Genomic DNA, 15,245 nt, shown 5'->3' with positions numbered 1-15,245 from the left:
GGGTTTTGTGACCATATGCGCCTCATGTACGAGGACCCGATTAAGGCGCAGACCGCCACCCGACGTCTGAAAGCTTTGAGGCAGGGTCAGCGCCCCCTACAGGCCTATATCAGCGATTTCCGGCTGCTTAGCCAGGATTCCGCCTGGAATGAGGCTGCGCTCGTGGATGCCTTTCAGGATGGCTTGTCAGAGGAGATGTTGGATGAGCTGGCCCGCGTGGACATTCCCTCAGACCTGAATGGGCTGATCCATCTTTGTCTGCGGATCGATGCCCGGCTGCAGCAGCGTAAGAGTCGCCGTGCCACCCCACAGACCCCTGCCGCCCCTGTTGTGCGTGAGCCCCCAGTCCAGAGGGAGGAGCCAATGGAGCTGGGTGCCGCCAGGTCCCGTCTATCGGTGACGGAAATGGACAGACGACGATCGGAGGGGTTGTGTTTTTACTGTGGGGACCCTGGACATTTGGCTGCTTCTTGCCCGAAGAAGCGTCAGCGGGCATCAGTGACCAAGCCTGCCCCGAGAAAGTCCCCTGCTTTGCTATCGGGAAACGGCCCGAGCCCGATCTAGACGGTGTGAAAGATCGGGCGACCCACAACGATCACGCCGAGCGACGCCGTTCCGACGGTGCCTGTGAACCTCCACGGCATTTGATTTTGGAGGCACGACTGATCCTTCCTGGCAAGCCAGAGGGGATTCCGGTCCATGCCTTAATTGACTCTGGGGCTACCACTAACTTTATGGATTCGGCCTTTGTGGCCAAATGGGCTGTTCCCCAGTGTCCGGTGGATCCGCCCATGCTTGTGGAGACCATCGATGGTCGAGTGCTCCTGTCCGGGCCTATCACGGCCGCCACGCAACCCGTGTGTATGGCCATCAGTACCCATGTGGAGGCCATTCAGTTTTACGTCACTTCGGATCTGCACTTCCCCGTGGTCTTGGGACTGGCGTGGCTCCGGGCGCATGATCCACAGATCTATTGGTCTCAGAACTTGGTCACCTTCCCAAGTTTGCAGTGCGTGGACCACACCCGCCATATCTGTGCCGGCCAGGTGGAGGGTTCCTCAGGGGTTTCCTTGCCTCCCGTACTGTCCGACTTTGCTGACGTGTTCAGCGAGTCAGAGGCGGACCAATTACCCCCGCACAGGCCCTACGACTGCTCCATTGACCTAGTCCCTGATGCGCCTCTCCCAGTGGGGCGTTTGTACTCCATGTCGGAGCCCGAGTTGGCTGCATTGCGGGACTTCCTGACAAAGAACTTGGCTCGTGGTTTCATCCGGCCCTCGTCCTCGCCAGTGTCTGCGCCCGTGCTCTTCGTCAAAAAGAAGTCGGGCGAGTTACGACTTTGCTGTGACTACCGGAAACTCAATGCCATCACGGTGCGTAACCGCTACCCGCTGCCCCTCATCCCCGAGCTCTTGGACCGACTCCGGGAGGCTAAGATCTTCACGAAACTGGACCTGCGTGGAGCTTACAACCTCGTCAGGGTTCGGCCGGGTGATGAGTGGAAGACGGCGTTTGGTACTCGCTATGGACATTTCGAGTACACGGTGATGCCGTTTGGCCTGACCAACGTCCCCGCTGTGTTTCAGCATTTTATGAATGACATCTTTCGGGATCTGTTGGACCAGTTTGTTGTGATTTACCTGGACGACATCCTGATTTACTCCCCGTCGCGTGAAGCGCATCATCAGCATCTCCGTCAGGTCCTGCAGCGCCTCCGGAAACATCGGCTGTTTGCCAAGTTGGAGAAGTGCCAGTTCTACCAGGTGACCATTGATTTCTTGGGCCACCGCATTTCTCCTGAGGGCATCGCCATGGATCCAAGTAAAGTTGAGTCGTTGCAGAGTTGGCAACCCCCGCGTCGCGTGAAGGATGTTCAGCGACTTCTTGGATTTGCCAACTACTATCGGACATTCATCCCTGGCTTTGCTGCCTTGACAGCCCCCCTCACCCGGCTCCTGCAGAAGAAGACTCGGTTCCAGTGGAACGCCCCCGAACAACAGGCGTTCCAAGCTTTGAAGGACGCCTTCATGAAGGAGCCCATCTTGAAGCATCCTGACCCGCAACGGCCGTTTGTCGTGGAGGCGGACGCCTCCGACATTGCCATTGGGGCCGTGTTACTCCAGGCAGCGACGCCCAACGGTACCCTTTTCCCTTGCGCGTATCACTCTCGGAAATTGAATCCCTCGGAGCGCAACTATACCATCTGGGAGAAGGAGCTGCTGGCCATCAAGGCGGCGTTCGAGGCTTGGAGGCATCATCTGGAGGGGGCGCGGCATCAAATCGAGGTCCGGACGGACCACAAGAATCTGGAAAGCCTGCAGACCGCTCGGAATTTGAACCAACGCCAGATCCGGTGGTCCCTCTTCTTTGCGAGGTTTGACTTCCGGGTGCGGTACATACCAAGCGGGCACAACCAGAGAGCGGATGCTCTGTCCAGGAAGCCCGAGTACACCCGAGTGGAAGACAAGCTTCCGCCCAGGACAGTGATCCCCGTCGAGTCTTTTGCTGCGGTACGGGAGCCGGTGGATATACGGGCTCGGATCCGGGAGGCGCAGCAGCAGGAGGCGTGGGTGGCTCAGCGGAAGGAAGAGGTGGGACCAGATTCGCCTTGGTCGGTCACGGATGGACTCCTGTATTATCGTGACCGGCTCTATGTTCCAGGAGGGCCACTCAGGGGACTCGTCCTCAGCCAATGTCATGATAACCCGGCTGCGGGGCATTTTGGCCTGTTCAAGACTCTGAACCTGGTCTCCCGTACTTTCTGGTGGCCCCGAGTCCGACACGATGTCCAGTCTTATGTCACCTCCTGCGTCCCATGCAGGCAGGCCAAGTCAGCGACAGGGGCCCCGCCTGGTTTATTGCAGCCTTTGCCAACGCCCAAGAGACCCTGGGGGGCTGTGTCCATGGACTTTCTGACGGATCTACCCCCATCCTCCGGCTTCACGACAGTGTTTGTGGTGGTGGACATGTTGACCAAGATGGCGCACTTCATCCCCTGTCGCGGCTTACCGTCAGCTCGCGCCACTAGTCGCATGTTCATCCAACAGGTGTTCCGGCTGCACGGCCTTCCCGATAGGGTCGTCTCCGATAGGGGGGCCCAGTTTACAGCCCGCTTCTGGCAGGAGTTGATGCGGGCGTTGGACATTAAGGTTTGCCTCTCGTCCGCGCATCATCCTCAGACCGACGGGGGTACCGAGAAGGTCATCGGCATCTTAGAGCAGTATCTGCGCTGCTACGTTAACCTGCAGCAGGACAACTGGGTGGACTATTTGGCCATAGCCGAGTTTGCCTTTAATAACTCGCAACACACCTCCACGCAGATGACACCGTTCTTGGCCAACGTGGGTTATCACCCCAGGTTCTTCCCTCTTTCTCCCGTGGACTCACCGGAGCCGGCAGCGAACGAATTCATGGCGGAGTTACAGGCGATCCATCGGTTGGTGCGACGGCAGCTGGAGAAGGCCAAGGCCGACTACAAGAGGTTCGCCGATCGGTCGAGAAGGGATACGCCTCCACTATCGGTGGGGGATCGGGTCTGGCTGTCCACCAGGAACCTACCATCCACTCGGCCGGCGAGGAAGCTGGACCACCGTTACCTTGGACCGTTCCCAGTCGAGGCCGTTATCAACCCGGTCGCCTATCGTTTAACTCTGCCACGTTCCCTGCGCGTGCACCCCGTCTTCCATCGGTCCTTGTTGGTCCCCGAACAACCGGCCTGTCCACTTCGCCAAGCGGAACCTCCCCCATCAGGAACTCGTGATGGAGGCAGCACCCCCGAGTACGAGGTCGCCAGCATCAGGGATTCCCGCTGGCTGAAAGGTCGCTTCCAGTACCTGATCGAGTGGAAAGGGTACGGGCCGGAGGACTTCACATGGGAAGACGCGACCGCCGTTCATGCCCCTGCGTTGGTGACTGCTTTTCACGAACAGTTCCCATCCCGACCGCATCCGGATCGGCAGACCCGAGGGAAGGGCCCTGCGGTGCGGGATAGTGTTGTGACTCAGGGCCAGCCTGTGGGTCCGACAGCCGGGTCCGATGTATCGGAGGACTCAGATGTGGGGGAGGAGGGAAACGAACCGGCTGATGATGATTTGGAGGCTTTGCAGAGTCCTCAGCCGGGGACCTCTTCTCAGCTGTGTGAGCCCGAGAGTGCGGAGGATGATGACCCACAGCTGGCCCTGTTCAAGGACGCCCGACGCAGGAGGCAGACGAGCAGGGACAAACAAAGAAAGACTATGGGACTCCTCGGGAGGAGGCACAGGGAGACCACGCCCTGAGCTCTCTATAAAAGAAGTGTTTGGGGAGGGGCTGGTTGCTGAAAGCAACTTTTCCGCTTGAGAAGACAAGCTCTTGTGTTTTTGTTAACTGCGTAATTAAATCTTGGCAGAAGCCTTTTAGCCTTGGACGCTTTCCAGACTCTTCTTTTAATTAGGGGTTGCGAGAAGAGGGCTGGTTCAGAACAACACTCGGAACGCTGCTGCAGGGAGTAGCCAGGCTCTGAACTGCAGCTTGTTTCCGTTTTCTTTCCTACAGCCCCGTATTCCTCTTCTGCTGAGTCGCATGAAGGATGCAGGGAAAATTTTTCTTGCCACCAACAGTGACTACAACTATACAGATGTAAGTCGGGCCTTCCAAGAGTAGGTGAGGTGGGACCTGCTGTCCTCCATGCTTACTTCAAGAAATGGTGGTAGTGCCAAACTGACCATTTGGCTGGCTGACCCTGCAACTGCTCATGGACCCAGATAGTTTGGAGGGAGGAGGTCAGTGGCAGGGAGATGCATGGAAGAGACCCTGATGGCTTTGCATCCTGCTTTAACAAGGCCATTGAACCTGGGTTGATTTTTCACTGCAGAAGAGAGTAGCACTGGGCTTATCTCTTTCCAGGCAATCATGACATACTTACTTGACTTCAGTGAAGAAAACATGGTAAGTCAATCGTAAGTTGGTGAGATGTTTCAGGCCCAGGTGGCCATTAGCAGCATCTGGGTGGGTCAAGTCATGTGGATTGCAGAAAGGTAGTTGGGCTGGGGTTATAGGCCTTCCTGCCAGACAGTAAGGAATGTTGGGGCTGCCCTTCCTTTCATGTCTCCTGTATTTGTCTCCATGGGAAACAGCTGCTATTAAGTCCCATGTACTTTAGTGATGTAAATTGTCAGACAGCTTGCAGTGTAAGGGTAGCACTTATTAAAGTCCATATAACATGCCTGTAACTGAGGAGGGAGAGAAAGACATGTATGCAGTCATTGTGAGCTGTGACTAATAGGAAACCTTCAGGACTTTCCAGTATGCCAAGTAGCCTAATTTGTTCCTTTTCCAACAGCAGGATAAATCCCAGCATCGACCATGGCGCTCTTACTTTGATCTGATTGTTGTCGACACTTGCAAGCCCCTCTTTTTTGCTGAGGGAACTGTTTTGCGGCAAGTCAACACAGTACGTGTTGGTCAGGGCCAAAAGCAGGGAGGATAGCAGAGAAGAGTGGGGCAGGATCCAGGAGGAACTTCATGAAAACAGGGAAGGGTTCATTGTCATCTTGCCCAAATGGGCCAAGATCGGGGGAGATCCATAAGAGGTGATTGTGTACAATAGTGAGACTTATTCAGCTAATGATCATAATGGATCAATGGGCAACAAAATCTCACCAACACTTAGCAAGATTTGTTCTGCTTCTGCTTACTCCCAGATTACATATAGGTGTTCCTGATTATAGGACCTTATGGCATCTACCTGCATAGTGTGTGAAGCTCTTTTTTAGCCTTGGTTTTTGCTTATCTGGCTGATTGTACTCCTTTCATTTTGGATCTGACCCAAAAAGGCTTTGGATGCTGCAGAGTGAGCCCCACATGACTCTCCACAGATATTGGTCAGACTAATACATGTTTGAGGAAGTGCATCCTGTTGCAACATAGCAAGAAGCAATTTCAGCTGTTGGATGCAGAGCATCAGTCCATTCCCTCTTTCTCCTTGAAAAGCGTGTTCCTATGCCACCTTTTTGGCCATGGATTACAGGGGGGAAAGCACACCTTTGTTTTGGATATTCTGCAATCTTCTTCCCGTGGGTTGCATTGCATTGCTCAGCAATGAAGCTCCAAGTTTATAAGAAGGTAGAAATTCTTAAAACTGACTACACAACGGGTTCCCTTCTTTGTGCCACTCAGTGTAAAATGAAAGTCAGACAAATCCAAACTGGTTTTGCATGTATCACCAAATCATAAACTTTCTAATAATACTGAGGAATTATGACATTAGATGATTAGAAATTATAGTAGATAATAAAAAAATGAAATTTAGATTGAAAGTTAGAGTTTTAATATAAGTTGATATGTATACCTGTTGTAAAAGAAAGTTGAGAGTCATTTCTTTGTATTTCTCTTATTTTTGCACTTTGACTTTGCTTATCTTTTTCTGCCTCATCTTTTTTCTGTCATGTATTAGTTCTTGTTAGTTTTTACCTCTTTATTTTAAAATCTAATAAAGTTATTTAAAAAAATACCAAGGAGTTGGGTGATTAGCCAGATATTACTTAAGGCTCAGAAAGTTTAAAGAGGCTGTAACTTGCTTTGAAGCTTAGTGATCTTTACCAGAAGAAAGGCAGAAGCAGAACCACACAGGTTCAGGGTTTTAATGCCATGAGCTGGTCCAAATATTAAGACCAGGGGCTCAGTGCAGGGTAAGATAGAGTGACAAAGAGATACTCTGGAATTGGAGAGTTGGAGATGCTGGTTATTTTGCTCAGCCCTCCTAGACTGGTATTTGCTTACGATGTTCCCTCTGCCAAAATCTAGTCCTCATTACTTGAATATTGCTTGCTCAGGCTAATTGGTCTATTTAGGGTCCTTGGTGCTCTTGGAACTTGGTTGTTTTCTTGCAGATGTTTCATTACGCAAACTAGGTAACATCATTAGTGCTAGTTTGTCTCTTGAAGCTGCCACAGGTTCCTGGTTGACGTTGGTAGTTCTTCAGGCTGATAGTTCAGAGGATCCAGATGAGACCATTATATCTGTAGATTCACACTTCAGAGACCTCATACAGATCATGGTGGCAATCAGGCAGTTCATTGAGAGCCTGCCCATCCATGCTGACTGCTCCTACCAATAGAGTGTATGGTAGTATGCAGGCTGAAGCCAAGAAAGCAAACTAACACACTAAAAGCATCCTTATGGGGACAGAATTGAATTTTTTGAAAGGAAAGGTGACCTTTTGAAGAATTAGAATGGTAGACACAACAGGTGAGCAAACTTTCCTTCACTGCACACATTGAGTTAGGATGCCTATAAACAAATAGATGTGGATTAGTTTAAAATCAGTCAGCTCCTCTCTTTGGCTGTGAAACGTTGCTTTGACAGACCCAAAACTTGTGCTACCATTGTGGATAACATGCCTGCTTCACAGGAAGTGGCTTTTAAGAACCAGTTCTCACCCAAAGCATTATTAAGCCTTTTATTTATGGAGCCATTTGTTGATGAAGCAGTAACTGTTGCAGATCTGGTTGTTGGGCAGTGAGTTGCTCCCAGCTTCCAAAAATTCAGAAGTCCAAGCAGCTGAAGATTAAGTGGAATCCAAACATGTAGAGAATAACAGAATAACAGAGTTGGAAGGGACCTTGTGAGGGCTCTATTGGCATCTTCTAGCATACTCTCTGATGATACTTCTGTACTAAGCCTTGATAATTTATTTCAGGGGTTGATTGTAGCCAGTTTATTTATCATCTTATGCCTCATATCACCTACTGTGTTCTGTAATGGAAGGGGTTGCAATAATGTTTCAGCTTCAGGTATGGGCTGCACATCCCATTGTTCTTTAGAATAATAATAATAATAGAAGAATAGAATAGAGTTGGAAGGGATCTTGGAGGTGGTCTACTCCAGCCCCCTGGTCAAGCAGGAGAACCTATACTATCTCAGACAAGTGACTAGCCTTTTCTTAAAAATCTCCAGTGAGATTTCTCTGGGCAAGCTATTCCACTGATTGATTGTCCTCGCTGTCAGGAAGTTTCTCCTTAATTCCAGGTTGCTTCTCTCTTTGATCAGTTTCCAACCATTGTTTCTTGTCCTGCCCTCTGGTGCTTTGGAGAATAACGTGACCCCCTCTTCTTAGTGGCAGCCCCTCAAGTACTGGAACACTGCTATCATATCTCCCCTATGTCTTCTTTTCTTTAGACTAGCCAGACCCAAGTCCTGCAGCGGTTCTTCATATGTTTTGGTCTCCAGGCCTTTGATCATATTAGTTGCTCTTCTCTGAATTTTTTTCCAAACTCTCAACATCTTTTTTGTGGTATGGTGACCAAAATTGGCTGTGGTATTCCTGCTGTGATCGTTCTAGGGTTTTATAAAGCGGTAATAATACTTCATGTGATCTTGATTCTATGCCTCTGTTACCCAGGACTGCATTAGCTTTTTTGGCTGCTGCTGCACATGGTCAAGACCTTCTGTACTACACCAAGGTCCCTGTCACAGTTGTTGTTTTTGAGCCAGGTCTCGCCCAGTCTGTATTCCTGCCTAAATGTAACACTTTGCTTTTCTCCACAATGAAACTCATTTTGTTGGACAGGGCCCATTGTTCAAGTTTGTCAAGATCTTTTTGGATCCTGAGTTTGTCTTCTGGGGTGTTTGGTGTCATCTGTTAGTTTGATGAGTTCCCCTTCAATTCCCTCATCTAAGTCATTTATGAAGATATTGAAGAGTACTGGGCCTAAGACAGAACCTTGTGGTATTCCACTGCTTACTTCTCTCCATGTGGATGTAGTACTATTGAGGACTACTCACTGAGTATGGTTTGCCAGCTAGCTACAGATCCATCTGGTGGCCATGTTGTCTACTCCACCTTTTTCTAGCTTGCCTAGGAGTAGGTTGTGGTCTACCTTATCAAATGCCTTACTGAAGTCTAGGTATACTATGTCCACAGTATTTCGCTGGTCTATTAGTTTAGTCACTTTATCGAAGAATGAAATAAGATTGGTTTGGCATGATCTCTTTTTAATAAACCCATGCTGGCTACTAGTTACCACTTTGCTTCTAGTCATTTGCAGATCTGTTTTTTTATTATCTTTTCCAGGATCTTCCCAGGTATTGATGTTAGACTGATTGGTCTGTAGTTTCCTGGGTCTTCTCCAGTCTGGGATGTAATAATTTGTTGGTCTAGTCAGTGGCTATATATATAAATAGACTCTTCCTCAGAACCCAACTTGACTTTGCTTCTTCAAGAAGACAGGACGTAGGTTATCTTGGAGTAAAGCAGATACTTGTACGGACAGTCATTTGCTCTTATTTTGCTTGTTCCCCCACTGTGAGAATTGCTTACTGTGGAAAAAACAGACTACAAAGGTCAGGTTGCAGAGGGAAAAATGGGAACAGATGAACAAGGATGATAACTAGAAGGAGCTGGAGGGAAGGAGATCCTGCTGGGGGTTGAGCTTCCCAGCCTGTTCATAAACCTGTGGGTTGGAGGGGTTGTCTGCATGTGTTTGGTTACTCTAAGTATACCCCCATCTTTGTGTGCAGGATACAGGGAAGCTGCGAATTGGGACCTACAGAGGACCACATCAGCACTGTGCTGTCTACTCTGGAGGTAAAGTTGCCTGGGTATCCCTTTGGGCCTGCCACCTTTCTGATAACCGTTCCCCTTGCGTACCTCGGAAAATGCTTCTCATTGCAGGTGGATAAATAAGACGTCTTTTGCCTCCCCATGGCAAGGTGGGGTAAAAAACACAATTCTTCAGTCTCCATGGGCTTGGAGGACTGGCAGCAAAGTAGCTGTTCTTGCCGTTTATCACCTGTGAGAACTGGCAACCAGACCAGTTTCCATTCCTTCTGCTGTTGGGTGGGCAGACGTGGCAACAATGGCTTTCGGGCACAACCATTGCCAAAAGGTGACTGGGTGGCCAATAGAAGAGGGCCCTTGGAATGAATGATTGCTCTATGTAGGTCTGTGCTGACAGAAGAGGAAAAGCCCCTCCTTTGAAGTGAAACAAGCAAGCGCCAGAGATGGTCTGGAAGGTGGTGGACAAGGCCATGTGTTCCTATTGTCAACAAATGATTACGGTCAGGGGTGTCTTCTCCCAGGGCAAGCAGGGCACATAAATAAGCTGTGGGACTTATGAAATTGTGGATGTGGAGGAAGGGCAGTTGCACTGGTGCTCTGACAACATCTCAAAGGCTTTCAGCACATCTACCATTCACTCTTCTAATCATTCTGACTGCTGGAGAGGGTATGCCAGTAATTCTGGAACTTTGGGATGTGTTGTACTGCTGGGAAATTGTCCTCAAGGCTTCGGCTGCCTCGTAAGACTTGATTCTGTCCCTTCTGCTACTAAATATCTATCTGAAGATAGAAGGTAGTGGAGTGCTGGAGTGAATTGCCCCCAATATGCCAATATTAGTACATTGCTTGAAGGTGAAAATTGAAAATTAATCCACACAATACAGTATGGAATTGTTATTTTCTGCACAAAATCTGGGTTGGGGACCTGAAAAGGATAAACAGAGCCATCCAACCTTTTTGCATACAATATACTGTAAATGTCAAGTTTCCAATGTATGGGCTTTTCAAGTGACTCTGAGGCATTGTTTACCTTAAAAGTCCTTTATTAGCCTAATACACCGGCAAATGCTTGCTCGAAGGAAGCTGGAATCTGAAATCTCTGCCCCTTGCACAATATATTAAAACACAATTCTCCACCTTTCTAATTTTGTCATTAATCATATTCTCCAATTAATTTAAAGAATCAGCTTTCCTTCTGTTAGAAGAACCGCCAAAGTCTTATCTTCTTTAGAGAGACAAATGGCCATCCCACCAATTTTAAACTAAAACAATACACAAGTCTTAAAGCAATACACAAGTTTAACATATGAAATAGCTACTTCTTCATCTCATGTCAAGCAATAACATTCGATCTTAGCAGCGTTGACATTAAAATTATTAATCACATTCCTCCCCCCAATCTTGGGAGGCTTAAGGAGTAAAATATGGATATCAAACTTCAGAAATGCATCACAAACATTTTGCTCCTCATTTCTGCCTGCCTTCAAAGGAAAAAAAAATCACACCCCTGATAATTGGTGATATGATATTTGGCTGCCCAGATCATGGGTTGCTAACTAGTGACCCCTGATTGAGCTCCTACACTCTTTTTTGACCCCTTAGAGCAGGGGTGTCAAACTCAATTTCATTGAGGGCCGCATCAGCATTGCGGTTGCCCTCAAGGGGCCGGGTGGGCGTGGCCTGGGTGGGTGTGGCCTACTGGGTGGGCGTGGCCAGCTCTACATCGTTGACATCAAGGGTGCCTATGGGGGCCTGGGCAGGAGTGGGACAGATCTGAGGGTCTCTGGCAGAAAGAAGGTCTCTGGGCCAGGGCCAAGGCAGTGGGGGCCGTTCTCTCACTGTTTCCAGGATGGCTTCGTGGGCCACATGAAACCACTTTGCGGGCCGGATCCGGCCCCCGGGCCTTGTGTTTGACATGTCTGCCTTAGAGCTTACTCTAACCACAACTAAGAATTCAAGGTGTTTACTACTTTGAGGTAGGAACCTAAGAACAGTAGAACAAACTCTATCACAGGCCAAAGAATTCAGCCCCTGCCCCACAGCTGCAGAATCCCATCTTCCCCAAATTTGCATCATGTGCAGAACCATCATTAAACATGCCTTCTCCTTCCCTAGCAGCTGCAAACATGGGCCTGGAGCTGTCTGTGGCCAGTAAATGATGTTGACCTAGATCTTCAGCTACTGGTGGGGCAACCCTGACACTTACTGGCTCATCTCATAGTCATCATGAACCTCCCCCAATTACTAAAATGTGCAGATGAGGCTGTTTGATGGACTCTTGAGGAGAGCCATTTCGGTGATACATAGAGGATATCTTTTCCTCTCATTTAATTCCCACAGGGAAAACGGGTGTGCTCATTTCCACTTTCAAAAAGTGTGGCTAATAGTTAAATTCCCCCATAATTAATATATGTGAGAATGAAACATGTTTCCCGTTTCTAGGCTCCTCAGACATGATATGTGACCTCTTGGGCATGAAGGGCAAGGAGATTCTTTACATTGGTGATCATATCTTTGGAGATATTCTCAAATCTAAGAAGAAGCAAGGATGGCACACATTCCTGGTGGTCCCAGAAGTGGCTAAGGAGCTGCAAGTGTGGACTGAGAAGAGTGGTGAGGTTTCATCTGCCTGTGGGGATAGAGATGCCCCAGGTGAGGGCCTCTTGCTGGAACTTAGAAGGAGCACCACCTGTGGTTCAGTCACCTTCCATCCCATGGTCTGATCTCTCCCTGGCTAGAAGCTGCACCCATTTCAGAGGTCTTTCAAAGAGCCATGTTTCCCTCAGTCCCTGGGACCTGCTCTGCCTGGTTTTTCCATCCTTTTTGGACAATCAGCTAAATCAAGTGCTGCCATTTTCTCTTTACAGAACTCTTTGAGGAGTTGCGGAGTCTGGATGTGCTTTTGGCTGAACTGTACCAGTGAGTAAGACCTTTTTGATCTATTAGCATTTTGCCTGGATTGTAAGGGATGTTTTTCACAGCCACATTGATATGGCCAGTCATAAACTCGGCTGCCCTACCCAGCTTGGCCCGAACCTCTTCAGAAGTGAGGCGAGCAGTTGGTGCTGTCCTTACAGTTTCAATACAGAATCATTTAAGGGAAGTGATTGGTGGATTGTCCTGGCTGTTTTCGCTCCACTCAAAATCACCTGCTGCCTGGCAAAACAGTCATTCTGCTTAATATGTGGGTGGATCTAGAGAACAGAACAGAATAGAATAGCAGAGTGGGAAGTGACGTTGGAGGCCTTCTAATCCAACCTCCTGCACAAGCAAGAGACTCTATAGAAATCTGGACAAATGGCTGTCCAATCTCTTCTTTAAAAACCTCCAATAAGGAAGCACCCACAACTTTTGGTGGCAAGCTGTTCCACTGGTTAATTGTTCACATTGTTAGGAAAATTCTTCTTAGTTGTAGATTGCTTCCCTCCTTGATTAGTTTCTATCCATTGTTTCTTGTTCTACCTTCTGGTGCTTTGGAAAATAGTTTGGCTCCCTTGTCTTTATAGGAGCCCCTTAAATATTGGAACGCTGCTATCATGTCACCCCTGTTCCTTCTTTGCACTAGACTAGACATACTCAGTTCCTGCAACTCAGTGTGAGCAAGGGAAGGCTTCTGGCTCAGACTTCCTTGTCTTTTCCAGGCACTTGGACAGTGGAAGCAGTGAATGCCCAGACATCGGCTCCATCAAGAAGCGGATCCAGGTCTCATCCCTCTCCCTTGTCCCTGTGTTCTTTGGGTTGTTAATCCTGCATGGCAGGTCTTGTATCCAGGCTTAGTTCATTCCTTGCTCTTCATGGAGCACTGGTGGTACCCCTGCCTTCCAGAGAAAGAACTACAGAAAATTCCCAAAGAAAGGTGGAACAAAGTACAGGGCAGCCTCAAGAGGGAACTGGCTGCAGGGAGAGCAGTTGGTGGGGAATTCGGCGGGAGGGGAGCAGCCTCTCCCAGGAAAGAGGGAGGCCTGGGCAGCACCCTGTGAATGCCCCCCCCCCACTGATGGCAGCTCCTGTGGTATCTGGGAGTCTGGAGAGAATTTCTTTCACCTCTGCTTTCTTGGCATGGAAATCTACAATTAAAGGACAGGAAAGGCATGACAGCCCGACTTTCAGTGGGTGTTTGCTTATGTTGTTCTGGTGATCCACCAATGTTATAGAAGTCATAGAATAACAGAATTGGAAGAGACCTCGGAGGTCTTCTAGTCCAATCCCCTGCACAAGCAGGAACCCTATACTATTCAGATAAATGGCTGTCCAGTCTGGTTATAATTTTCTCAAAAAAATCCAACTCTGTAAAAATCAGGCTGATGGCTGCTAGAGCGCAACTTTTCTCTTGCAGAAAGTCACCCATGAGATGGACATGTGTTATGGGAAGATGGGAAGTCTCTTCCACTGTGGCTCCCATGAGACCCTCTTTGCCAATCAGCTGATGCGCTATGCAGACCTCTATGCTGCTTCCTTCGTGAACTTCCTCTATTATCCTTTCAGCTACCTTTTCCGGGCACCAGCGGCTCTGGTATGTGGGCAAAATCAAGAGGTGGGAAAAGGAAATGGGGTGCAGGGGTTCTGTGAACTGACCTAGAGGACGGCCTTTTTTCCAGCAGCTCCCTGCTGCTTCTCGTGGAAGGGGCTTTGGCTGCTTCCGTTGGCACCTGAATAGGAATCCCTGAAGGTAGCTCTTCACTCTCTATTTCATTTCGATCTGTTCCCTATCAGTTGCCCCATGAATCAACCGTGGAGCATATTAAAATGGAGACCGCCGAGATGGACTCTCTTTCAGGGCAATTTATGCACCAGCTCAGGCAGCAGGTGAGTAGACTTAGGCCAGAGTCATTTGGTCTTTCTTCCCTGCTTCTTCTGTGGCTGAATTGGCAGCTCCCGTTTTGCCTTTCCCTCAGTTCTTGAAGATGACTTTATCGACTTTATAGAAAAGGCCCTGTGCCTCTGTGCTACTCCTGCCCTTGCCAGGAACAGGAGGTGAGAAGGAGCAGGTCCAAGTTCTTAGCCAGGGAGATGCCACTGACCTAGTCAGGGTTCCATATTGGCGCTCAGGAAGACCACGTGTAGAGCAAAGCTGGCATAAGAGATACTTTTGGGGTAAAAATAAAACAAAAATGGCATCATGTACTGAAATCTGGTCTTTCTCAGCCATTCAGCTATGGGAAATTTAAGCGATTAACAGTCGAGGATACTGCAAAAATAGACTTAACTGCTGTGCAACAAAAGTCAGAGCAGTCTCTCACTAGGAAATATTTTTAGATATGCTGAAACGTTATGATTCCCCAGAGTACTGGTGTCACAGATTCATGTTAGTGTGTGATAGCTAACAATTAACCCAACCCTTTAAAATAACCGGCACTCTGATCCCGTTAAAACCTTTGGGTGGTCTTCAAAGACAGCTTCATATAGAGCACATTTCAGGAGTTCGGGTCTAGTGGAGTCCCCACACTGTGTCCCTGTGTAAGGACACAATGCCCAAGAGCTAAAACCAGGGTTTTTTGTCATAGAATGCTCAGAACAGAGTTCTGGCACCTTTTTTGGATGGAACCTTGTAGGGTAGGCAAGGCGGGTTTATTTTTATTTTATTTATTTTATTTTATTTGACTTATATACCACCCTATTCCCATAGGACTCAGGGTGGTTTACAGGGCAATTAAAACCATACAATACAAAAGTTAAAATAAATTTAAAACAATTAATTAAATTTAAA

The 15,245-nt window shown here is 48.5% G+C and overlaps 1 protein-coding gene across 1 annotated transcript in view; it reads left to right on the top strand.

Annotated features, from left to right (window-relative positions):
* LOC308671633 (cytosolic purine 5'-nucleotidase-like) overlaps positions 1 to 14,608 on the top strand; it is a 28,924-nt gene extending 14,316 nt beyond the window's left edge. The window contains exons 9-17 of the mRNA XM_081333984.1: positions 4,534 to 4,617; positions 4,885 to 4,926; positions 5,321 to 5,431; positions 9,499 to 9,565; positions 11,981 to 12,151; positions 12,406 to 12,457; positions 13,180 to 13,240; positions 13,875 to 14,051; positions 14,252 to 14,608. Coding sequence (XP_081190110.1) covers positions 4,534 to 4,617; positions 4,885 to 4,926; positions 5,321 to 5,431; positions 9,499 to 9,565; positions 11,981 to 12,151; positions 12,406 to 12,457; positions 13,180 to 13,240; positions 13,875 to 14,051; positions 14,252 to 14,440 — 954 coding nt within the window. The 3' untranslated portion in view covers positions 14,441 to 14,608. The remainder of the gene's footprint in view (positions 1 to 4,533; positions 4,618 to 4,884; positions 4,927 to 5,320; positions 5,432 to 9,498; positions 9,566 to 11,980; positions 12,152 to 12,405; positions 12,458 to 13,179; positions 13,241 to 13,874; positions 14,052 to 14,251) is intronic.
* The last annotated feature ends 637 nt before the right edge of the window (positions 14,609 to 15,245 follow it).

This window comes from Vipera berus (genome assembly GCF_964194415.1).
Source record: "Vipera berus genome assembly, chromosome: 8".
NCBI classification, from domain to species: Eukaryota; Metazoa; Chordata; class Lepidosauria; order Squamata; family Viperidae; genus Vipera; species Vipera berus.
Note: the sequence above shows the minus strand (reverse complement) of the source record. Positions and strands in the feature narration are given on the sequence as shown.